Source organism: Pan troglodytes, chromosome 1 (assembly GCF_028858775.2).
Source record: "Pan troglodytes isolate AG18354 chromosome 1, NHGRI_mPanTro3-v2.0_pri, whole genome shotgun sequence".
Lineage (NCBI taxonomy): Eukaryota > Metazoa > Chordata > Mammalia > Primates > Hominidae > Pan > Pan troglodytes.
The window spans coordinates 91,377,020-91,402,796 of record NC_072398.2 but is presented as its reverse complement, the minus strand read 5'-3'; the positions used below and the strand labels follow the sequence as shown (position 1 = coordinate 91,402,796).

The window sequence follows — 25,777 nt, the reverse complement described above, 5'->3', positions numbered from 1 at the left end:
TATATACAAAAATACGTCACTAAAATTAACTGTAGTCACAATAACTTTTTATGTAACTTTGTTTTAGTTCTAATTTGGTAACAGTGACTCAAAATAAATAGAATCATATTTTAGGTGGAAACTCGATGATCCATGTAAGTAGTGGGGCTGGAGTTCTGTGCTGTCTGGGCAGAGAAAGCACTTGGACTGAATGATGGGCACAGCTCTTTCTGTGAAGTCCTGCAGAGTCACTAACCTTGAGTTCATGTGCTCTAAGCTTCACTGTCCCTCCAACCCAAGATCCCAATTTCTTTTATTCCATCTTGTTTCCTCTTGTAAACAGAAGAGAACAATATGACCTGTTTTCAAAGGAGCCAGCAGGAATCTGGTTCTGATAACAAAGTCCCTGTCACTCCTGTGTCTATTAGTTCTCCTAGGTAGTTTCTTCAGGGCTGCGCCAACTTCACTTCACAGTAGATGAAGGAATAGTGCCATGGAGAATGGCATCCAGAAGAGGTATACTGGAAAGCTAATGCCCCAGGATCTCTGAAGAACATATCAGGCCTGAGGCTTGGGGTCATGGATGGTTTTCAAAGAGCAGAATCTTCCATAACCTTACAGAGCATCTTCATAGTCCACATCTGTAATGTTTGCTTTCCTCAGCCTGGAATAGATGTCTAAGGAAACCTGGAAGCAAAGATTAGGACTAGAGCAGGGAAGATAAGCAGAACATGCCTCCACTGGTCCCCTTCCCCAGTTAGCTTGGATGCATCTTATCATGGCACATCACGCAATGCAAAAATAAGGGCCTCTTGGAAAACTGTGGTCCAAGGCCAGCATTTTTAGAGTGCCTGTATCCCACTGGTAGACTACAAAGATGCTCCTGATAAGCTGCAAACTAATGCAAACATACAGTGCCTTCGCTCATTCTTATGGGCCTTTGTTAGGCAGGCCCATGGGCTGTCATTTTTTAAAAGGTTGTCAGAATTTTATATTCATAAATTAAATGTAGCATGTCACTGGACTTCACCAAGGATTTGAATTTTGTCCTGAGATATCTGGCTGCCACACCACACTAGACAAAACTGCAAAGCACCTACTGTTTTTGCACACATGCACAGAGCTGGAATTTCTGCAGTTTTAAGAAAGTATTTTTGTATCAGTGGTGATACCTTGAATTATTCAAAGTTTACCAAATGCTAATTTTTAGTGACACAAATTACTATTAACTTAGGTTTGTTCAATATTAATTTAGTTGCTGTAGATTGTTTGGTTAACCTTATAGTACAAAGTGATGGCTGTATGGCTCAACAATATTTTAGGATAAAGATTTTCCAATAAATAGAATTTTTAGACTAGGTATGCACTGCAGTTTAGCTAAAAATCATTCATGTGTCCATTGCTAAAGTAAATGTATTTGTAAGCCTTCAAACTTTCCTTGTACAATGACCCCTTATTGTTGTAACTACGTGTTTTTACCTCCATTGCTTTGGGAGGTAGGGAAGAGGTAGACCGTGGGATTTTTGCTCTAAGTGGCTATAATTTAAGAAGTTTGAGAACCAGTCCCCAGAGGAAAGAAAGAACATGGAAGAAAGAACAATAGAGACTCTTACCTTGTCCTCCATATGTGTCCCCAGGGTTTCTGCTGTGGAGAAAAGACAAGTACTGTGACATTCCACTTATATTTAGAGTCCTTCATTAAACTTGTGTTAAGAAAAGCTTCTTCCTCTCCCATCTATTTCCCATGAATTGATTTCCATTAATATTTTCTGTCTTGCTTTTCTGTTTATCACAAATGTGATTCCCTTAGTAGCCAGAGGAAAATTGGTAGCCTGGGGGTGGGAGGGTAAGTAGACCCCCTATGCCAGTAGGGGCCTTTATACCTCTCAGCTATTCTGGGCTCACCATGTGTAGGATGGGACAAGAGCACCAGCTAGGCAGCTGTGATGGGGTTATGAAGAGTATGTCAGGCTACTTAAAGAGGGCAGGCAGAAGCCATCACCTCTGATGCTGCCACATGACTGGGGAGCGAGGCATAAAATGTAGGCCATACAATGACACCTTATTGTAACTACATGTTTTACCTCCATCGTGTTGGGAGGTCAGGAAGAGGCAGGCCATGGGATTTTTGCTCTTTCTAAGTGACTATAATTTAAGAAATTTGACAGCCCATCCCCAGGGGAAAGAAAGAACCTTAGCATTAGCTCTGGGCTCTACTCAAGGTAGCTCCAGACCCAAGGACAGCCATTAAGTACACACAGTGATGCTCACAGCCTTCTGCTCTGAGGAATGCTGTTGTCTGCCATGCACAGCCACTGATTGTTCTCTTGGTTCTGGGAAAGACAAAAGTCAGAGACAAATTTACTCCCCCATGGCTCACCTGCTACTGATTCCTGCTCCGGCTGGTTATAGTACGCCAGTGAATAAACCTCATCCCCACTTACAACATTCACTGCAAGAGAAGGAAGGAGACTTCATGACACAGCCCCTGATTCCTGTCTTTCAAATTACTCCATACCTTCCACCTGTCACAGCCATGAAGACAGATGAGTCATTTGTTTGTAGCAGAGGCTAGGGCACAGCAAAGTCAGGTTTGGCTAGCAGATGTTATCCCATTGTCCCTTCCCTAGCTTGCTGTACCATCGTTGGCCTGGGTCATTTGGGAAGGCTCACCATTTTCATATATAGGCTGTAGCTGCCCTGGGGTAGGTGAGTTGAGGTAGGTGAACTCTTGGGGTAGAGGGCTGGGAAGGCTCCTGCAAACACAGAGACACATGTTATTTATCTGAAATTGCATCCCAGATCATGCAGATATCACACTGAAGGAGAGAAGCCTGTGACAAATTGTCCTGAGCAGAATACTAAGTTACGGGGAAATGAGCAGCTAGAAGGCACAGCAGTGTGGTATGAGTCACGGCTCTGTGCACATGCTGAGTGGGGCACCGCAGAGCATGCACCAGCGGGTAACTCCATGAGCGTAAGGTGTGGTATTTCCCATTCCCAGAATAGTGTCATTCACATCATGAGTGCTCCCTAAATATTAAATGAATAAATATTGATTCACTCCAGATGGAAAACACTTTGCTGGGCAGAACAAGCAACTTGAGGAAGGGGCAGAAGAAAATGCTCCTTCATGTGCAGGTACCAGTGAAAAGTGCTACTCTCATTTGAAAAAAAAAGAATACCTGTTTATTGTTGGCATAAATGATAATACATTATATTAAAAAGACAACTAAACATTGGGATCTCTAGATGGAAGTAGTTTAAAAAATATTTTCTTCCTCTAAACATCTAAAGAACTTCACCAATAACTGTTCAGTATGTTCATTCCCATCTGTCTTACATTCCAGAAATGTACATGTATCTTACCTACCCTAAAATACTTTAAAACTCTCAAGAGTTTTTTATATTTTCACATTTGTCAGCACTCAACAGAATGACTTACAGATCCTCAAATATTGGTTGACTGATTGAGTGAATGCATGATCCTGGTGAAAGCTATGTGATTATTTACTTATTTATTTATTTATGAGACAGAGTCTTGCTCTGTCACCCAGGCTTAAGTGCAGTGGTGCCATCTCGGCTCGCTGCAACCTCCACCTCTCGAACTCAAGGGATTCTCTTGCCTCAGCCTCCTGAGTAGCTGGGACTACAGGCGTGCATCACCACGTCCAGCTAATTTTTTGCATTTAGGTACAGACAGGGTTTCACCATGTTGCCCAAGGTGGTCTGGACTCCTGAGCTCAGGTGATCTGCCCGCCTCAGCCTCCTAAAGTGCTGGGATTACAGGTGCGAGCCACTGTGCCCAGCCGCAATGTGATTTTAATATTCTGCAGTGGTCAGTATGGCCATTTTCACAATATTGATTCTTCCTACCCATGAGCATGGAATGTTCTTCCATTTGTTTGTATCCTCTTTTATTTCACTGAGCAGTGGTTTGTAGTTCTCCTTGAAGAGGTCCTTCATATCCCTTGTAAGTTGGATTCCTAGGTATTTTATTCTCTTTGAAGCAATTGTGAATGGGAGTTCACTCATGATTTGTCTCTCTGTTTGTCTGTTATTGGTGTATAAGAATGCTTGTGATTTTTGTACATTGATTTTGTATCCTGAGATTTGCTGGAAGGGGAACATCACACACCGGGGACTGTTGTGGGGTGGGGGGGAGGAGGGAGGGGTAGCATTAGGAGATATACCTAATGCTAAATGACGAGTTAATGGGTGCAGCACACCAACATTGCACATGTATACATATGTAACAAACCTGCACGTTGTGCACATGTACCCTAAAACTTAAAGTATAATAATAATAAAATTAAAAAAAAATTCTGCAGTGGTATTGAAGGGGATCAACAGGAAAAATAATGAAAAGATTTAAAATCATTAATGTACGAAATCTAAAAGAAGGGAAGTGACAATGAATTGTTCAAAGTTGCCAGTGGGAGAACTCAGGAGTGAGTTCTGGGTATAATAAAGCCGAAAAAAAAAAAAATGCTCAGGAGAGAACAAATCTAAATCTATTTTTAAAATAGATTTTTCTGCATTATTGACACCTATAGTGAAAACAGGCCTCACCTGAGTGGATCCCTGGCTGAACATCTTCCTGAAAGAAAAACAAATGAGCATACACATAAATGGAAGAACCCTCACTGTCAGCACTGTCAGTGTTTTCATACCCCCTGCACAGGGATATGCCTCATGCTCAGATGCCCATTGTGGGTGCCACTGTGTGCCCAGCAGACATCCTGGCATTCATTTACAGAGCCTTCATTTCACAGATGGAAACTCAGGTCCTGAATAATTAAGTGAGATTCCCAAAGCCAATTAGTACCAGATCTAGGACTTGGGACCCAAGTCTCTAAACTTGCACATTTATTGTATGTTTTGGTTTTGTTTTACAACCACACCACCCAACCTTATTGTGACAAAAGTCCTTGGAGGCAGATGCTGCCACAAGCATGATATAGATGGTGTGAGGTACCCAAATATGTCAGAAAAGCTTGGAATTTAAATGAGAATTTCACAGTGTCTTCTCTTGCCTTGTCTCCAACTTCCTCAGTGAAGAGAAGACCAAGGTTAAATATACAAATAAATATGTAATTACCAGTTGTGATAACGTGTGAATCTAAATAACTTGGAACTCATAATAGGAGAGAACAATTGCAGGCTGTGCAGGCCAGGTGAAGCCTCTTGGAGAAAATGTCATTTCAGAGGACAAGTGAGAAAGTTCCAGCAGTAAGTGAACATGTGGACGTGTGAATGTGCATTTCAGAGAGAAGAAAAAGCATGTCACAATACTTGAAGGTGAATAAGAATTGATGCACTGACTTTAGTACTGGGATATAGTCAGGATAGCTGGAACTGCTAACAGTATTTCTCTTCTGTGGCAGATTATTTTAAATAGTTACATTCGTTTGTTTGTTTGTTTGTTTGAGACAGAGTCTCACTCTGTCACCAGGCTAGAGTGCAGTGGCGTGATCTCAGCTCACTGCAACCTCCAACTCCCTGGTTCAAGTGATTCTCCTGCTTCAGCCTCCCAAGTAGCTGGGATTACAGGCATGCACCACCACGCCCAGCTAATTTTTGTATTTTTAGTAAAGATGGGTTTCACCATGTTGGCCAGGATGGTCTCGATCTCCTGACCTTGTGATCTGCCCACCTCAGCCTCCAAAAGTGCTGGGATTACAGGTGTGAGCCACCGCCCTCGGCCAAATCATTACATTTTTGTATAAAAATTAAATCACAGAAGCACAAAATATCACTCGAACCTCAACTGATAGCACATGAGGGATGGAGAACTTTACCAAAAATGTTACACTGTGTTAATAGGCACTGTTCCTACCCGCTGGCTTTGTGGGCAGAATCATAGGCAAGGTGTTAACAGCATATACATCTTTTGCAGTATACATGTCACAATTTCAGCCTATTTCAGTGAAAACAAAGATCACAGTAACAAAATGCCACTCTCTTTAAATACTAACCTATTTTTCTTTTGAGGCCGTAGCAAAATAACAAGGCCACGGTGGCTGGACCAAGGGTGCAGAGCAGCCCCTCAATGACTCCTGAGGTAAGATGATTGCTTCTGGCCCCAGTAGGCACTAGAGGGAGAGACCTGTGCATGATCTGCTCAGAGGAAGGGCTTGGGGCTTAGAGAGCAGACATCTTGGGTGTGGGTTGTGCCCAAGGTCTGCTCTTCCAAGTGGGGATTTATTTATTTGTCCAGGGACTTGTGGCTTATCATCTTTATGAAAAGAGAAGAGATGCACCCAACCTTGAGTTCTCCATGCCCCTCCAATACATCACTCATGACAGCACCTCACACAGAGGCCCCACCATTGGTAGCACACCCCCGGAAGCACAGTGGCACCAGCAAAACTCTCCCAGGACGCTGGGAAGGAGACATTGACCAAGACAGTTCCATAGCCTGAGCTATACCTGTGAAGTTGAGTGTCACCGCCTCACTGCGCTGGGCCCCCAGGCCATTGTTGGCCTCACAGGAGTAGTTTCCAGAATGTTCTGCAGTCAGGGAAAGGTTGAAGGAGGCTCCTCCTCCAGAGGGGGCCGACCTGCTCCCCAAGGTGATATCCTCGTGATAAAACCAGTACAGGATCGGAGGAGAGCCTCTCAGGGCCTCACAGTGAAGCTCCAGCACATCCTCCACTGCAGCCTGGGCCCTGGGAGCCCTGAGCATGAGGATTGGGCGAGACACCGGGACTGAGGGAGATAGTAGACTGTAAGAGACAGTCTCTGACAATGCAGCAAACTCATAATCCCTGCCCACCGATGCTCAGCCCCATTGAACTTCCTCAGCATGCCCCAGGGAAACTTTGTGTGCCCCAGGGAAATGTGGAGCCCAGTTTGTGACTGGCTGGCTGAACGAAGGGTAGTGGAACTTACTTCTGACAGTGATGCTCACCAGCCCACTGGGGCTGGGACCATAGCCATTTTCAGCTACACAGTAATATTGCTCAGCATCACTCTCCCTCACTGAAGGAATCTCATACTCTGCTGTCAGTGAACGCTGGGTCTTTGACTGAAGATTTAAACCTACAGCCCCTTTGTACCAAAGGAAGGTGATGTCTCCTGTGCCCATAGCAACTGAGCAGATGAGGACCAGCCTGTCTCCCTCCATCACCTGTCCTCCTGGGGGCTGAGTCTCCAAGCTCACATCAGCAACAGGGACCCCTGTGTGAACACAAGATGACATAGGAAGACCCTGAGTAGGGAGAGTTTCAAAGACAGTAAGTAGATGTGACAGTCCTGAAAGCAAAGAGCATGAGTGAAGTCAATGATGTATATAGCTTAATTTGGGTGAGGTGGGGAGGGGTCTGCTGATTGGTTGGGTGATGGTGGTAGGATAAGAAAGACACCATAGTATTACCATACAAGGTGTAGCATCACCTCTCTCCCTAGAACAATGTGACTTCCACTACCTTAATCTCTCAAACTTTCATTTTTTCAAGAAACAATAGTATAGTGAAGTGATTACAAGTCTAAATTGTAAATCGAACTGCCTTATTTGAAGAGTGGTTCCAACTCTTTTACTCGTTGTGTGTGCTTGATCAAATTACTCAACTTCTCTGAAGTACAATTTTCCATATGTAAAAGAGAGCTGGTAATGATAGTTATCTCCTGCAGTTGGAGGGTTCAATTACACAATATCTGTGAAGCATTAGGATAGGGACTGCCATGTATAAATTGCTCAGTGATTATTGTGGTGGTGGTGGTCCAGTTTCACCAGTATTGAGTTTTTAGCAAGCCTGGGAGAGCACAGCCTTTTGGAAGTATTAGACATTTGCTTCATGGCATGACAGAATGGGAGAGGATGTTGCAAGTGTCAACGCTGACATGGAATAACAAGATGAATTATGAAGCACTCTTTTCTTTCTATTTTTTGGAAATCAAGCTCCAACTGCCCTTCCATAAGCCCTGCTCCAGTAACCTATTCTACATACTCCTTCAGCAAAGCCTTCTCTGAACACCTCAGTCCTTTATCCCCCTTCTCTGTAGTCAACAGCCAGTCCTACACAATGCAGCATCACATATTTAACCCTAGTTATTCAGAGTGCTGGCTAAGCATCAACTTCGTGTAGTCAGGGACCAAATATTATGCAGCTCTTCCCCCCACACCCTCCAGCACAGTGAAGACACACAGTAAGGGTTTCCTAAGTACTCTCTGTTTGCCTGAATGGAAACAGAGTGAATAAGGGAAGATCCCTTAAGGATCCTAATAATGAGAGAAACTCAGGAATATCTTTCAAACAGCTCCTGCTCTTGCAGAGGTAGAACCCATAACAGTGAGGATTAGTCTCTTGCCACTGCCCTTCTCAGCCTATCCTGGCAGACTGACCCCACTGACACTCACTGTGAACATTTATCTGGGATCTCCTGCTCCTCAAGACTTTGGACGCCATTGTCTGTGCCTCGCACCAGTATGACCCTGTGTCTTCTTTCCACATGGCAGCGATCTGGAGCTTGGGGGAGCTGCTCCAGCCTGGGCCCAAGGCCCGGGTGTCTCTGAAGAAGCAGAACTGGAACTGGGCATCTGAACTCTGTAGAAAGGGCATCTTACACGTCAGGGTCACTGGGCTCCCCTCTGTGGGATGGGAGGGGCTGGCTATCAACAACAGATCTAGAGAGAGGAATTAAACACAAATGATTAATGCGGTTCAGAGTTTCTGGTAAGAGGCAGTTTGTATCTCAGCACTTGCCAACAAGACTCAAAGAAACAGCCAGTTGGACACACAGGCCACCCCACATATCTCCACCACCTCCCAGTGGCCCATGGGCTTTCCTTTGCCATGAACTCACCCTGCTCACCCCTGGTACATCCTGCCCCTGTGCAGTATTATCTTTCAGAAGGCAACCCTTACCTTTGACTTGGATCTTATTATTTTTTGAAGTTTCTATCCATAAACTAAAAACACCTTTCTTGAAGCCAGTACAATAATATTGAAGACTGTTACTGGAGTTGGCATTGGAGATGATGAAGCTTGAAGTTTTATTCAAAGTGAATATGCTTCTTTTATCCTTGTAAGCTATGTTCATTATCTTCTTCTGTTCCCTTTCCCCTGGCATCTCAGAACCACAACCACACTATCTTTTTCAAAAACAGAATATGGGACCTGCAGGGTCGATCTGTCCAGGAAAGACATAGACGAACCCAATCCCCTCATTGCTGACTCTCTCCTGCCCCTATTACTGCTATTTCTATTAGAAGAAATGGGGTGTATTTGCTTGGAAATGCCCAGTACCTACCATCCACACAGCTTCTATACAAACCTCTGTAGAAACCATGATCTAAAGAGCTAATTTAATTCATATCTTAATTCTCAGGGATGTGTCCCTTTGGGGTGTTAGGGGCTCTTTTCTTTTTCTTTTTCTTTTTTTTTTTTCCTTTTTGAGACAGGGTCATGTTCTGACTCTCAGGCTAGAGTTAAGTGATGCGATCTCAGCTCACTGCAACCTCAACCTCCTGGGCTCAAGCAGTCATCCCACCTCAGCCTCTCAAGTAGCTGGGACTACAGGCACATGCCACCAAGCCCAGCTAATTTTATTTATTTTTTGTAGAGATAAGATCTTATGATGTTGCTCAGGCTAGTCTTGAACTCCTGGGCTGAAGTGATCCTACCGCCTTGGCATCCCAAGGTACTGAGTACAGGTGTGAGCCACCACTCCCGGCCTGGGGCTCTTTTCTGGTGATAAGATGATAAAATTGTGCTCTGCTCTCTCCTCGTCTCCCCAACTTGCAGCAGCCCATAAAAATGTCACAACCCCTAATAGCTATGGGCTGTGTGGGCATTTGTTTATCCAACCCTCAGAGCCTCTGCCCCTTGAAAAATATTATACTTTCCCTAAGACAAAACTTTATTCTTTCCTTACCAGATGAAAATGACAAGTGCTTTGGATTACTAAAGGGTGAATTACTAGGAATTCAGCTTTTCGGCTGAAATGTGTTTTTTTTTTTTTTGGAAACTTTTAAACATCAGTTCCATCCATAGTTCCAGAATATTTGCTTTGTCCTGAGGCATGGAATATCTTAGATTCACTGTCTTTCCTTGGAAAACTGTGGCCCCCAGAAGACTGACCAGTAGCACAGCTCTTGGAGCTAGGCAGGGCAATAAATAAAAAGGCATTTAGGCCAGGTGTGGTGGCTCACGGCTGTGATCCCAATACTTTGGGAGGCCGAGCCTGGTGGATCACCTGAGGTCAGGAGTTCAAAACCAGCCTGGTCAACATGGCAAAACTTCTCTCTACTAAAAATACAAAAATTAGCCAGGCGTGGTGGCATGAGTTTGTAGTCCCCAGCTACTCCAGAGGCTGAGGCAGGAGAATAACTTGAACCCAGGAGGCAGAGGTAGCAGTGAGCTGAGATCACACCACTGCACTCCAGCCTGGGCAACAGAGTGAGACTCTGTCTCAAAAAAGAAAGGCATTTAGCATTTGGGCATCTGTAACCCACTATTCTCAATGTGGCTAGGGTGGTAATGAAGTGGGAAACTGGACAGGGTGGATTGCAAGGGTCTGGAGCTCAGTCTTACAGCTCAGAGCTTGTTTCAGATAATTCTTAGATAGCAGAGACTATCTGGAAAATACCTGGTGACAGAAACTTGGTTTCTTCATCTTTGATATGGCTTTGGATTTCTGCTTAGGCTGGGATTGGGCACTTGGGTTTAGGGGTAAAGATGAGACCAGACACAAGGCATGCATGGTGTTAACACAAGTCATCAGTTAGACTTGGACAAACATTAGATAAGGAACCTAGAAGGCTAGATTGACCCTGAATCTCTCCGAATCTTTCTGGTCACAGGAATTCCTAGGGAACTTGGGAACTTGTGTTCCCTACTTGCACTTGCAGCCGATGATCTTGAGGTGGCAGGACAATCTCTTTTAACTCTGTGGCTAGTATTTTCTGCACAAGATAGCAATTTTTACATTTTATCATTGAGCTTGATCTAGTGAAGAGTCCTTGGTGGGGAAAGGAATTGCTTACTCTCCTTCTCTGGTAAAGGTAAGACTTTGAATCAGGACCAGTGCAATGAAGTAAGTTTGCATAAACCAGAGTCCGAAAGAGAAAATGAGCTGGGGTAACAGGTGTGGCTGCAGAGGAGAGCTAAAAATAGGAAGGAGGCAGCAGTACTACTTTATTCCACACATGTCTGGAGGATTCTCTCTAATGTTCTCCGTGGATGTGTGATTTTGGCATTTCCTTCATCACCCACGGTGACACACCCAGCTGAGAAGCACAACTGGGAATTGGAGCTCCTAAGGCTGGGAGGACAGAGATGCTTCTAGCATGAATCTTCAGCACCCTTTGCCCTCCTTGTGCAAACAGTGTCTCCCTCCCTGTGCTGGGACTTCCCGGAAGTAAGACTGTGTTCTTGAGAAGGTCAGAGCAAGACCTGTTCACCCCACTGAGCAGACACGTGTCAGGTGCAGAGACTGATGTGAAGACAGAGCAGCCCAGGCCCAAGGGAGCCACTGATGTTTGTACACCTCAGCAGCTGTCACCCTGATATGTTTTGGGCAGGAAGGGGCTGCTAAGACAGCAATCTGCAGGCCTCCCGTGCTGACCTAAGTAACAAAATACCCACAGACCTTGAAGAAGAAAAGGAAGTGCAACTCACCGGCAGGTTCACAGAGTGGAGCTGGGAGAGAATTCAGCAGAGATCAGTACAGAGCAGCAAATCCCACAAATCTCCAAAGTTTAAATCCTTTGAGAGCTTCCCCAACACCACACCCTCCATCCCCTGGACCGTCCCTGCATCTCTCTCTTCCTCCCTCTTTCCCTCTTTCTCTCTTCTCCCCTTCCTTCTTTCATCTTCTCTTCCTCCCTCCTTATCTTACCCCTGCTTCTTTTCTTCTTTCTCTCTGCTCCTTTTCCCATATTCTGCATCACCCACAGAGCACCTGCCCACAGAACAACACATCGTTCTTTTTTATGATCATAAAGTAATTGCCAATGACCTGTGTTGTCTGTGACTAGGAGGTGGCATCTTTGCTAACTACTTAGCAGCTCCCTCTTCAAGCTCCTCATTCCCATTCCCACCACCTCCTTTCAAAAGTCTTGAGGATCCAGCTTTGGATTGACTCTCTCAAGGGAACAAGAGAGTCAGGCAAGGAGAGTGCACAGCCTCATACTCAAGGCATAGAGACCCTTTGTTTACCAATTTCAGATCAGAGGAGGCTTAGGTCCAGAAAAGGAATTCAAATTTCTCCAAAAATTCTCTTCTATCCCAAGGACTTGACCATAATATTATGGCTCAATGATCAAGAAAAAATAATTCTGGGGAAAATGGAGGCTTTGTAGCTGAATGACACAGATTTGAGTACTGGCTCTTTCTCTTACAAGCTGTGTGACTGTGGGAGAAATGTTTCACCTCTCTGTGCTTTAGTTTCCTTGTCTGTAAAGTGTAGATAATTGTGGTACCTACCTCACAGAGTTTTTGTGAAGATTAAGGAGCTTAGACTAGTGCCTGGAATTTACTTATTCAGTAAATATTGTGTCATTACTATTATCTATTTTAGCCAAGCTTGGTTTGAGATACTTACTTTTTCTTAGGTTAAGTGTTTACTTGAATAATTAGTTCCTTAGGTAGGAGAAAAGTGTCAATAGGAGAGAGCATAAAATCATATTCTATACACTTGTCCATACAGCAAATAATTTGAAGTGCTCACTGTATGCCAGACGTTGTGCATGGCCCTGGAGTGATGGGAGTAAACATGAATGACAATCTTTGATGTCAAGAAATTCATATTATAGTGGTAGAGAGCCAATTTAAAAATAAGTATATAATATTCTTTCAGAGGGTGATTGGTTCTCTAAGAAAAATAAAGCAGAGAAATAAGATACAGAGCATCTTAAGAGGGTCTTAACTGTTTAGGTAGATTTAGATAGATTCAGTAAAAACCTAAATGAAATCAGGAACAAGTCTTCTGAATATTTGGGAAAGAGCATCCCTGGCAGAGAAAACATCGAATGCAAGTATCCTGAGGAGGAAATACGCTTGTACAAGGAGGAATGAGAAGGCAAGGGCACCTGGAGCTGACCAAGTAGGGGGCAGGGGTTAGTTATCGGTGTCTGAGAAATAGGAAGGATCCAGTCATGGGCACTTTATGGACTTGGCAATAGTTTTGGATTTCATTTTAGGTGTGATGGGGAGCTATGGACAGTTCTTACTTAATTTACAATATCACTCAGACACTGTGAGGAAAGCAGTATAGAAGTGAAAGAAAAGCAGGGAGAACGTTAGTGGGAATTTAGTGTAGGAGAGTAAAGATAGTGGCTAAGATTAGACAGCGCTGGTGATATGAAGTGGTCAGACTTTAGTATAAATTCTGAAAGTAGAATTAATAGGAATTGCTTATGGATTAAATAGAAAGTGCAAAAGGAGAGAGAGGGGAATTAAGTATGACTCTTAGATTTTTGGCCACAGCAACTGGAAGAATGGTAGTGACATTTCCTGAATTGGAGAAGTTGTGGGGGAAAATAGGTTAAGTTTTGTGGTGGTGGTAGTGCAGGTGGAAGATCAAGAGATCTGTTTGAGTTTAAGATGCCTGTTAAACACCTGATGTTAAGTTTAAGATGTTTATTAAGATGTCTATTAGATACCCGAATGCAGTTAAGTACATAAGAGGTATTTAAAAGAGAGGTGAAAGCTGGAGAAATAAGCTTGCATTTAAGCTTAAAGTGGCACATGAAGTGACATAATTATATAATTTGGGGAAGTGAGTATGGATGAAGTCTAGGTATCAACTTTGAGGATGTCCAACATTTTGAGGTCAGCAAAGGATCCAAGCCAGATGCAGTGGCTTATGACTGTAATCCCAACACTTTGGAAGGCTGAGGTGGGAGGATTGATGGGGGCCAGAAGTTTGAGATAAGCCTGGGTGGCAAAAAGTAAATTAATTAATTTAAAAAAAAAACCCTGTCTGTAAAAAACAAAAACAAAAACAAACAAACAAAAAAACAAATTATTTGGGGGGGATGGAGTTTCACTCTTCTTGCCCAAACTAGAGTGCAATGGCACAATCTTGGCTCACTGCATCCTCCACCTCTCGGGGTCAAGCGATTCTCCTGCCTCAGCCTCCTAAGTAGCTGGGATTACAGGCATGTGCCAGCCACCACACCCAGCTAATTTTGTATTTTTTTTTCTTTAGTAGAGACTGGGTTTCATCATGTTGGTCAGCTTGGTCTGAACTCCTGACCTCAGGTGATCCACCCACCTTGGCCTCCCAAAGTCCTGGGATTACAGACATGAGCCACCATACCTGGTCAAAAAATTGTTTTAATTAGCTGAGTGTGGTTGCATGTGTCTCTGGTTCCAGCTACTCAGGGAGCTGAGGCAGGTGCATCACTTGAGACCAGGAATTCAAGGTTGCAATGAGCCATGACCATCCCACTGCACTTCAGCTGGGGCAACAGAGTAAGACCCTGACTCTAAAAAAATTAAATAATTTAGCAAAGAAACTGAAAAGTAGCAGATACTGAATTAGAAAGAAAGCCAGCAGAATATGATATTCCAGAAGCCAAATTAAAAGTGTTTCAAAAAAAAAAAAGAGTGATCAAATGCCCCTGAGAAATTGAGTAAAATAAAAAATTAAAATTGACCCCTTGTTGCAGCAACATGAAGATGGTTGATGCTATGTGCAAGAACAGTTTCAATGGAGTGGTAAGGATGAAAGATTGATTTAAGTGGGTTCAAGGAAGAATGAGGAAGAAGTGTAAGGACTTAAATGAGTTTACCAGGGGTTAGGAATGGGAGAAGATTTGACCATAAAAGGGAGTGAGGGCATAAGAAAATTTCTTTTTCTTTTTTCTTTTTTTTTTTTTTTTTGAGACAGAGTCTCTTTCTGCCACCCAGGCTGGAATGCAGTGGCGTGATCTTGGCTCATTGCAACCTCTACCTCACAAGTTCATGCAATTCTCCTGCCTCAGCCTCCTGAGTAGCTAGGACTACAGGCTTGCACCACCTCGCCTGGCTAATTTTTGTATTTTTAGTAGAGATGGGGTTTCACCATGTTGGCCAGGCTGGTCTTATACTCCTGACCTCAGGTGATCCACCCACCTCGGCCTCCCCAAGTGCTGGGATTACAGTCGTGAGCCACTGCACCCAGCCGGGAAATTTTTGAAGGGATGAAAATGTCCTGTATTTTGATTCTGCTGGTGGTTATATGGATCTAAATCTTTATCAAAAATTATAGACAGTCTTTCAAAAAAGTAAATCTTAATGTAATGTAAATTAAAAATAAATATTAAATAAAGAATGAAAGGAAGTGAAGCAAAGACAGCAATTCACTGAAAACTTTCTGTTTTATTTTACTTTTTTGAGACAGGATCTTGCTCTGTCACCCAGGCTGGAGGTCAGATCACTGCAGCCTTAACCTCCTGGGCTCAAGTGATCCTCTTACCTCAGCCTCCCAAGTAGCTGGGACTACAGGCATGTGCTACAGTGCCAGGCTAATTATTTATTTTTTATTTTTTGTAGAGACAAGATCTTGCTATGTTGCCCAGGCTGGTCTGAAACACCTGATGTCAAGCGATCCTCCCGCCTCAGCCTCCCAAAGTGCTGGGATTATAGCATGAGCCACCACACCTGGTGCACTGAAAACTTTATAAAGGGAGACAGAAAACTTGTGTAGTAAATGGAAGCCATATTTCTATTATTTTAAGAGAAAAGACATTGTCGGTGATGTCGGCAAGATGGCTGACTAGAGGTGTCTATTACTCATCCTCCTCCCCCCCTAAAAAAAGACTGAAATAATAAGGAAACAACTACATTTTGACTGGAGTGTCTAAAGGAGAGCACTGAAGTACAGCAGGGGAATGGCAGAAATCTTATGGATCACAGAAACTCAGGATGGCTACATAAAGAAGGGAACGGAACCCTGCAACCTGCCTCTGCAACTCTGTCTCCTCAGTCAGGATCAGCTTGGAATGCAGGCTGGGATTCAAGCCTAGGAGGGGCTTTTCCCTGAAAACAAAAGGTAAAGAAGTCCCCAGAAGCCCCCATTATATCTGTGGACACCAGCAGTCTTTGTTGCTGGAGAATCCTGCAGTTCTCACAGGACCTAAGTCCAGTTTTGGAAGCTGCCTGGAGTTCATATGGCTGCATTATTCTAGAGTAAGAGCCCATACTGTGGCTCCTCCCATCCCATGACCCAAGCTACTACTGCACAGCACCATCTTGAAACTAGAGCAACTACTAGAGTGTGTTCTGTTCCTGGGGGCAGTAGTCACTGCATCTTTTCATCCTTGAGGCTTCACCATCCTTGCATCATGCTTACACACAGTAGTACACCATATGCTAGCCAAGCTTCCCTGCTTCCTAATCCATGGGAACAAGCTGTCTAGGAATCACTCCATTTTCTCCATCCTAGTGGCTTCAGTGCCCCAACCCCAGGGACTCAAAACCTAGGCTCAGGGAGACAGCTGTGATCCTGTCACTTGAGTCCACATGACACTCTGCCCTGCCAAGGAACAGGCTGTCCTGCCCAGTAGGGAAGTCAAGCCTTATCCAGAAGACCAACCATGTGCCTGCCTCCTTGGCATATGACCCAGTCAGGCATCCTGCCCCTAGGGAAGCCACAGCTGAGCCAGCAGACCAACTGCATGCTCCCTTGGTGTGAAAACCAGCCTGGCACCTCACCCCTGGGGAAACACAGCACCTGCCAATCTGTATTACTCTGCCCTTCTCAGCCAAACAGCCTAAGTGTCCTGCCTGAATCTGGACTAGCCCTCTGAAGCCTGAGCTGCTGAGGCACACCATTTCCTTGGTGTGATGGTGTGATATTGGGGAGTGAACCCAATATTGCACTGTTCCCTGCTCTCCAGAGCCGAAGCCACAACTGCATCCTATCACCATTCCAGGGTCTTTCCGGTCACTACACCTGGCATCACAGAGCCGGGGCCACTACTGTGTCCCACCACTCCAGGGTCCAGAGTCACCACTATGTAATACACTCTCTCCTGGTGCCTAAGTTGCCCCTGTGTCTCACTGACTCTGGGATTTGATTTGTAGTTGTGATCTGCTTCCCAGTATCTGAGCCTTTGGAAAGCCCTTTATCCTTAGAGCCATGATAGTGCTGTATCTTGACCCCCAGGATCAAAGTCACAGGTACAACCTTGCCTGTTGGGCCTGAGATACTGGGGAGTGCTTCAGAGTCACATTCTTTGTCTTGGTGGAAGAGCTGTGTCCATCTATACCTAAGACAATGAACTTGCATCCAGGCACAGATGCCATAGTAGTGGCACTGTGTGCAGGACACTGAGTGCAGGACCACAACCACCTCAAGCATCTGTGCCCTGGAACACAGTACTACCATGCCTGCCTGTGACCCATGCCAGGGCCAAACACCAAAAGACACCCTCTCAGGTATGATGGTCTATGAGGAAAAGAACAGGAAGATCCCTAAAGCTCTTGCCACTGAGAACTGTAGCAATCTATCTTGCCACCACCACCCTCACAAACTCCTACAGCCTAGGCCACTGAGGCACACACAAGCATTGCTGACATTGATTGCTGCTGAAGAAGTTACACAGAGACCACACTACTATGCTCACCTGGAACCAAACCAATGAAACTTCCTCAACTAAGGATCCATCGGCACCCTAGGATCATTCTGCAGGTGAAAGTCTTTTCTTACAAAAGCCACTCTATAAAATTGAAAAAGGTGACTCTTCCACCAGATGCACAAATGGTAAAGCAGGAACACAACAAACATGAAAAAGCGAGGAAACATGACACCAATACAAGAACAAAATAATTTTCCAATAACTAACTGGAGATTTATTAATTGCCTAAAAAATTCAAAATTATAATCTTAAGGAAACTCACTTATAAGAGAATACAGATGAAAAGTTCAATAAAATCTGGAAAACAATTTATGACCTAAACAGGAAATTTGAAAATATATAGATATCATGAAAATAATCCAAACAGAATTCATAGAGCTAAAGAATTAAATGCATGAAATAAAAATTACAATTGAGAGTTTCAACAGCAAACCAGATAAAGAAGAATTTCTAAACTTGAATATAGATCTTTTGAAATAACCCAGTTAGCTGAGGAAAATTTTTTTTCGAAAGTGAAGAAAGCCTACAGGATTTATGGGACACCATTAAGTGGGCAAATATTTGTATTATTAGAGTACTAGCAGAAAAAGATATAGAGAAGGTTTTGGAAAGCATATTTGATAAAATAGTAGCTGAAAACGACTCAAGTCTTGGGATGGATATGAACAACCAAATCCATGAAGCTCAAAAATCCCCAAATAGATTTAACCTGAAGAGGTCCTCTCCAAGGTCATTATAATCAAATTGTTAAAGGTCAAATACAAAGAGAATTCTAAACACAGCAAAAACATCAAGTCACACATATGAGAATTTCTATAAGAGTATCATCAGGTCTATCACCAGAAATCATGCCGGCCAGGAAAGAATAAGATGATATATTCAAAGTGCTGAAAGAAGAAAACTTTCAGCAGAAATACTATACACAGAAAAGCTGTCTTTCAGAAATGAAGGAGAGATAAAGTCTCACCCACACAAGCAAAAGCTGATGGAATTCAAGACCACTAGACAAGCCTTAAAGTAACTGCATAAGAGAGTGTTCCAGCCAGAAGTGAAAGGACAATAATTACTCCATGAAAACATGTGAAAGTGTACAATTAACTAATAGAGGTAAATTGATCATTAAATTCAGAAAATCTCATTACTGTAACGGTGATTTGTAAATCTTTCAAATATCTACTATGATGGCTTAAAGTCAAAATGGTCAATAATAACTATAGCTGTGATAAGTTGTTAATAAATACACAATACAAAATATGTAACATAAGGCAACAAAAATATAAATAATGGTGGCAATGGTAAATGTCTAGACCAAAGTTAAGATGTTATCAGCTTAAAGTAGTCTATTATAACTATAAGATTTTTTATATAAGCCTCATGGTAACCACAAAGAAAAAATTGACAGCAGATATGTAAATGGGAGAGAGAAAGGAATCAAAGCCTAGTGCTACAAAAAATCCACCAAAACACAAAGATAAACAACAAGAGAGAAACAAAGGAATGAAAGATCTACAAAACAATTAGAAAACACTCAACAAAATGGCAGGAGTAAGTCTGTACCTATCCATAGTAACCTTGAATGTAAATAGATTAAATTATTCAATTAAAAAATATAGAGTGGCTGAATGGATTTTAAAAAACAGGACCCAACTATATTCTGCCTACAAGAAACTCTACCTGTAAGGACATACATAAACAGAAAGTAAAAGGATGAAAAAGAAATACCATGAAAATGGAGAACAGGAATAGTTATGCTTATATCTGATATAATAGAATTTAAGTCAAAAACTATAAAAAGACACAAAGAAGGCCATTGTATAATGATAAGGGGGTGAATTCATCAAGAAGATATAACAATTTTAAACATACATACATCCAACACTAGAGCACCCAAATATATAAAGCAAATATTATTAGATCTAAAAGGAGATATAGACTGCAATATAATAATAGTAGGGGACTTTAACACTCCACTTTCAGCAATGGAAAATCATACAGATGGAAAATCAAAAAAGAAATATCAGATTTAAACTACACACTAGACAAAATAAACCTAATGGACATTTATAGAACATTTCACCCAATATCTGCAGAATTCACATTTTTCTCAACTGCACATGGAACATTCTCAAGGATAGATCATATTTGAGGAAGCAAAATGTCTTAACAAATTTAAAAAGATTGAAATTATATGAAGTCTCTTCTGACCACAATGGTATAAAACTTGAAATCAATAACACAAGGTACTTCAGAAACTTCACAAATACATGAAAATTGAACATCATGCTCCCAAAGAACTAATGAGTCAATGAAAAAGAATTCAAAGAGAAATTTTAAAATTTATTGAGGCAAATAAAAATGGAACCACAACATACAAAAATCTGTGAAATATAGCAAAAGCAATTCTAAAAGGGAAGTTTATAGAAGTGAATGCCTACATCAAAAATAGAAGAAAGATCTAAAATAGGTAACCTAACGTTTCACCTCAAGGAACTAGAAAAACAAGAACAAACTCCACCCAAAGTTAGTAGAAGGAAGGAAACAATAAAGACTGTGGCAGAAATAAATGAAATAGAGACTAGAAAAACAATACAAAAGATCAATGAAATGAGTCAATTTTTTAAAAAGATAAACAAAATTGACAAACTAGCTAGACTAAATAAGAAAAAGGAGAGAAAATTCAAATAATAAAATCAGAGATAAAAAGGGGGCATCACAACTGACATCACAGATTATAAAGGATAAAGGATTATAAGAGACTATTGTGAACAATTATATGCAAACAAGTTGGTAACTTAGAAGAAATATACAAATTCTTGCACACATATAACTTCTCAAGATTTAATTATGAAGAAATAGAAAATCTGAACAGACCAATAACAACTAAGGGAATTCAATCAGTAATAAAAAGTCTTCCATCAAAAAGGAACCTAGGATCTGATGGCCTCATTGCTGAATTTTACCAAACATTTAAAGAACTAATACCAATTCCTCTCAAATGATTTCCAAGAAACTAAAAGAAGAAAACACTTTCAAACTCATTCTAAGAGGCCAATATTACTTTGATGCCAAAACCAGACAAAAACACAACAAAAAGAAAACTACAGGCCGATATCTCCGATAGACATAGATGTGCAAATTCTCAACAAAATAACTAGCAAGCCAAATTCAACAGAACATTTTAAAAATTCATTTACCATGATCAATGGGATTCATTTCAGGGATGAAAGGATGGTTCAACATGCACATCAATAGAAATGATACATCACATTAACAAAATCAAGAATAAAAACCACATGATCAATACATGCACAAAAAGTATTTGACAAAATTCAACATCCATTTACGTTAAAAACTCGCAGAAAATTAGGTGTAGAAGAGATGTACCTCAACATAATGAAGGTCATATATGACAAGTCTATAGCTAATATCATACTGAATGGGGAAAAGTTGAAAGCATTTCTCTAAAATCTAGAACAAGACAAAGATGCCCACTTTGGCCACTTCTATTTAACATAATAATTGAAGTCCTAGCCAAAGTATTAAGCAAGAGAAAGAAAGGGCATCCAAATTGAGAAGGAAGAAGTTAAATTGTCCCTGTTGGCAGATGACAAAATCTTATATATAGAAAACTCTAAAGACCCCACCAACAAAATTTTATCTAATAAATGATAAAGCTCTATGTCACTGATTTGGGCAGCAACTTCACTGATGAAGTTGCTGGATAATACGTAGATAGATAGGTAGGTAGATAGGTAGGTAGATAGATAGATAGATAGATAGATAGATAGACAAAATATGTAAATCAGTAGTGTTTCTATATACTAATAGTGAACTACCTGCAAAAGAAATTAAGAAAACAATCCCATTCACAATAGTTATAAAATAATAAAATGCTTAGGAATAAATTTAACCAAGGAGTTGAAATATCTCTACAGTGAAAACTATAAAACATTAATGAAGAAATTGAAGAAGATGCAAATAAATTGAAAGATATCACATGTTCATGGATTGGAAGAATAAATACTGTTAAAATGTCAATACTACCCAGAATCATCTACAGATTCAATGCAATCTCTATCAAAATGCCAACTACATTTTCTTCAGAAATAGAAAAAGCAATCCTAAAATTTGTATGGAACTAAAAACAAATAAACAAACAGAAAACCCTGAATAGCCCAAACAACCTTGAAGAAAAGAAAAGCTTCAGGTATTATACTACCTGACTTCAAAACTCTAATAATCTACAAACCTATAATAATCAAAACAGCATTGTACAGGCATAAAAACAGACACATAGACCAATGAAACAGAATAGAGAGCCCAGAAATAAATCCACACATTTATAGCCCACTGATTTTCAACAAAGGTGTTAAGAATACACAATGTGGAAAGGACAGTGTCTTCACTAAATAGTATTAAGAAAACTGGATATCCACTTATAGAAGAATGAAATTAGATTCTTATCTCTCACCGTAGACAAAAATCAACTCAAAACGGATGAAAGACTTAAATGTATGACCCTGAACTGAAACTACTAGGAGAAAACATTGGGGAAAACTCTATGTCGCTGATTTGGGCAGTGATTTTTTTGGCTAGCACCTCAAAAGCAAAAGCAATAAAAGCAAAAATAGACAAACGGGATTACACACAACCAAAAGGCTTCAGCATAGTAAAAGAAATAGTCAACAGAGTGAAGAGACAACCTACGAAATAGGAAAAAGTACTTGCAGTCAATACATCTGAGAAAAAGTTAATATCCAGAATATATAAGAAACTCAACTCAATAGTGAGAAAACAACCCTATTAACAATGGTCTAATTCTCAAAGGAAGAAATGCAAATGGCCAACAGGTATATGAAAAAATGCCCAACATCACTAATCAACAGAAAAATGCAAATCAAAACCACAATGAAATATTACCCCATACCTGTGAAAATGGCTATAATCAAAAAGACCAAAGATAACTAGTATTGTCAAAGATGTCGAGAAAAGAGAATCCTCACATGCTGTAGGTGGGACTGTAAATTAGAACAGCCATTATGGAAAACAGTATGGAGGCTCTTAAAATATAAAAAATGGAACTACCATATGGTTCAGCCATCCCACTACTGGACATGTATCCAGAGGAAATTAAAGCAGTATGTTAAAGAGATATCTGCACTCCCACATTTATTGCAGCACTATTCACAATAGCCAAGACAGCATCAATGTTGATGTTCATCAAAAAATTAATGGATAAAGAAAATGCAATATACATACATGATGGAATACTATTCAGACATAAAAAAGAATGAAATCCTATCATTTACAACAACATGGGTGAGCCTGAAGGATATTATGTTAAATGAAATGAGGTAGGCACAGGATGACAAGTACTGCATTATCTCACTCATGTGGAATCTGAAAACGTTGATCTCATAGAAGGACGGTGCAGAATCGTGGTTACAAGAAGCTTGGGTAATAGTGGGGAAGGAGGAATGAGGGAAATGTTGCTCAAGGGATATATAATTACAGTTAGATATGGGGGTGTGTGTCCAGAATAGACAAATATAGAGAGACAGAAAGTAGATAATGATTGCATGTGGCCAGAAAATAGAAGGGTGAGGATAGGTGAGGGGTTGGAAAAAAAATTGGGGATGCCTGCTAGTGGGTATGGCGTTCTTTCTTGGGTGATGAAAACATTCTGAAATTGATTGTGGTGATAGTTGCACCACTCAGTGATTGTCATAAAAAACCATTGGATTGCATAACTTAAATGGTGAATTGTATTATATGTGAATAATATTTCAATAAAGCTGTTTTTAATAAAAGATACTGTAGCATGTTTGTATACTTATGGGAATAATTTAGAATGAAGAAACATATTGATGATGGAGCAAACTTTTTGAGAAAGTAAGAGGGTCATGGGCCCAATGCACAAGTGGAGAGTCTTGTCATCAACAAGATGAGGGGCAATATATTCATGGTAGGGGAAGAGAAGGCAGTGTATGTGAATGCAGAGGTGAGTAGGTCAACAGCAACAGAAAGATGAGAGAGTTTTCTTCCGACTGCTTTTATTTTCTCAATGAAATATGAAGCAAGATTACACAATGAGAGTGAACAGAGAAGTATGAGGTGACAGGACAAGGTATGCAATAGTGATAATGGAGCAACATGGACTGTGAACATGTAGGATAATTGCCTGGCATTGCTGTTGGCTACCTGAGATTTGGGGGTCCTACACTTAAAAGGGGATAAGTCATCAGGGTTGTGCATTTAAAAAAAAAATCCCATTCAGCTGTTTATGTCCAGGAGTGAAGCATGCAGAAGGGCGTGTAAACCAGGAGAGTGCTATGGGGGAAGAGAGATGAAGGTGTGCTCGAGGGAGTGTTGTGGTGGTGAGCTGCAGAATCTGAGCTGAGTACCATGAGAAGTGAGCACATGAAGTGTAGTTACTGATAATGGAAAAGTAGCCCTGGGGTAATTGAAGTCATGTTGGAAATAGAGTGCAGGAGAAAGTGAGCTAGAAACACAACTTAGTGGGGGTGGGGGATGTATGCTGAAAACAAAGGAGTGATGATAAGTTCTAAGGTTTGACTGTGGGAATGGGGAGTCAGAGAGGGATAAAAGGAAATAACGTTGGTAGTAAGAAGGGCAAGGAATTCAGAGGCCTATTTATTACATAGATTTTTCTTTTGGCAGCTGTTGAAAACACTGAGAACAAAGACAATTATTGATGGAAAGGAAGACAGACAGTGAACACTTCCTATGAGATAAAAACTGAAATGATAGTTTTCTTGAAAACTCTGGCTTTTTGAAATATCTACAACTTTTTGCCTGACTCTGAGCCCTCCATGGAAGTGGAGATCTGAGCACCCCTGAGCATTACCTGACAGAACCTTAGTCCTAAGAAGTCCTTACAGCCCTTCAGGAAGCAGAGCCCAAGCATGATTGCATCCCATGCCCTGCTCTGAGTTGCCCAACTCACCACAGATCAACAGCAACAGCCTCGGCAGCATGAGGACCAGGTCAGGGATGGTACCTAGAGATGCCTCTCATCAAAAAAAGAATGCACCTCAGAGTCGAGCAGCAGCAGCTCATCAGAGGTTTGAGGAAGTTGATACCGGAAGTTACCCTTCAGCAGAAGTAGAAGGAAGAAGAGCCCTCCCATGACCAGTCTCCATTTCCTTTTCTATGAAGGCTGAGAAAATTAAAGATGCTCCTTTTAAAATATAGTTTGATTCAGTTCCACAAGCTGCAGATAGTACACATCAATATTTGAGGGACTTTTTCAAGAATTCAGGTATTTCAAAGGAAGTTTTCTAAAGGCAGTTTCCTACTTTGATGAGTCTCATCAGGTTATGGTCCTGCTGAAATTCATCTTTGATACATCTACAATACTTTTCACCTTTGATAGGGATGTCTCCTGGATTGTCTCTAATTGGCACATTCTTCTTGCTCAGCAATATAGTCCCACTATGCAAACTTTCTCTAGTATAGTCATATTACGCAAACATGTCATTAAATCAGGGACTGATGGGGCTGTCACCCCGGTTATGTGTAGTGTCTGACCCTTGCTGCATATGATGACTTATGTACAGGGTCAACCTATTCATACAGATACACACTTTGATATTCAAACTTTCAGTGTACCAGTAAATGAGCATGAAATCACTGAAAAATAAAATCACGGCAAATTACAATCTGGGGGATATTTGAAAATGAAATACAGAAAAGAAATATATGCAAATTAGCTTCAGGGCACTTGAGAAGGGTTCACCATTAGTACTAACTCTGGCATTTGTAAAATTGCCCCTCTTTTCCCTCAAAATCAGGGTACCTATAATCTCTCCCATTGCTACCTTTAGCACATTAGGGATACCAGTTCTAGGCAAGTGAAGCCTAGATTAGGGATTGGAGAAGAATAAGCTATCTTAATTTTCAACATTTCTTAAATCTGTGAGTGTCTAGGATTAAGAATAACTAGAATGTGTGGAAAGTAACCTATTAGGGGAAAGATGCTGTCAGGCAATGATGTCTAAGTCCAGGTATCCAGCTCAATGAGTATGACTGAGAAAAGAAACTATTCAGTGATACGCAAAACCAGAGGGAAAAGGGAGCAATGTTGGTAACCAGGCTAACAGCGAAAGTGCTGAAAACGAATAGGTATTCCACAGCTTTATTTATTGGCTTAGGAAAGCCTGTGTGGGGATAAGCTTGCTTAGTGTAAAGTTTCAGGACCAATGC

At 41.3% G+C, this 25,777-nt stretch overlaps 1 protein-coding gene across 2 annotated transcripts; it reads right to left on the bottom strand.

Moving 5' to 3' along the window:
* Nucleotides 1-577: 577 nt before the first annotated feature.
* On the bottom strand, nucleotides 578-24,660 carry FCRL1 (Fc receptor like 1). 2 transcript variants are annotated; one of them, XM_009434890.5, is made up of 11 exons: nucleotides 24,519-24,660; nucleotides 11,604-11,624; nucleotides 8,342-8,608; nucleotides 6,874-7,161; nucleotides 6,412-6,690; nucleotides 5,958-6,074; nucleotides 4,552-4,579; nucleotides 2,653-2,735; nucleotides 2,360-2,431; nucleotides 1,593-1,621; nucleotides 578-666 (listed from the first exon to the last, which is right to left on the bottom strand). In XM_009434890.5, exons 1-11 carry the CDS (start codon nucleotides 24,547-24,549, stop codon nucleotides 595-597), a joined length of 1,287 nt encoding a protein of 428 aa, XP_009433165.3. In that variant the 5' UTR covers nucleotides 24,550-24,660; the 3' UTR covers nucleotides 578-594. The 2 variants fall into 2 exon arrangements, with proteins under 2 accessions (XP_009433165.3, XP_001168778.3); XM_001168778.7 differs by having other exon boundaries at nucleotides 1,593-1,624; nucleotides 24,519-24,659.
* Nucleotides 24,661-25,777: the final 1,117 nt, after the last annotated feature.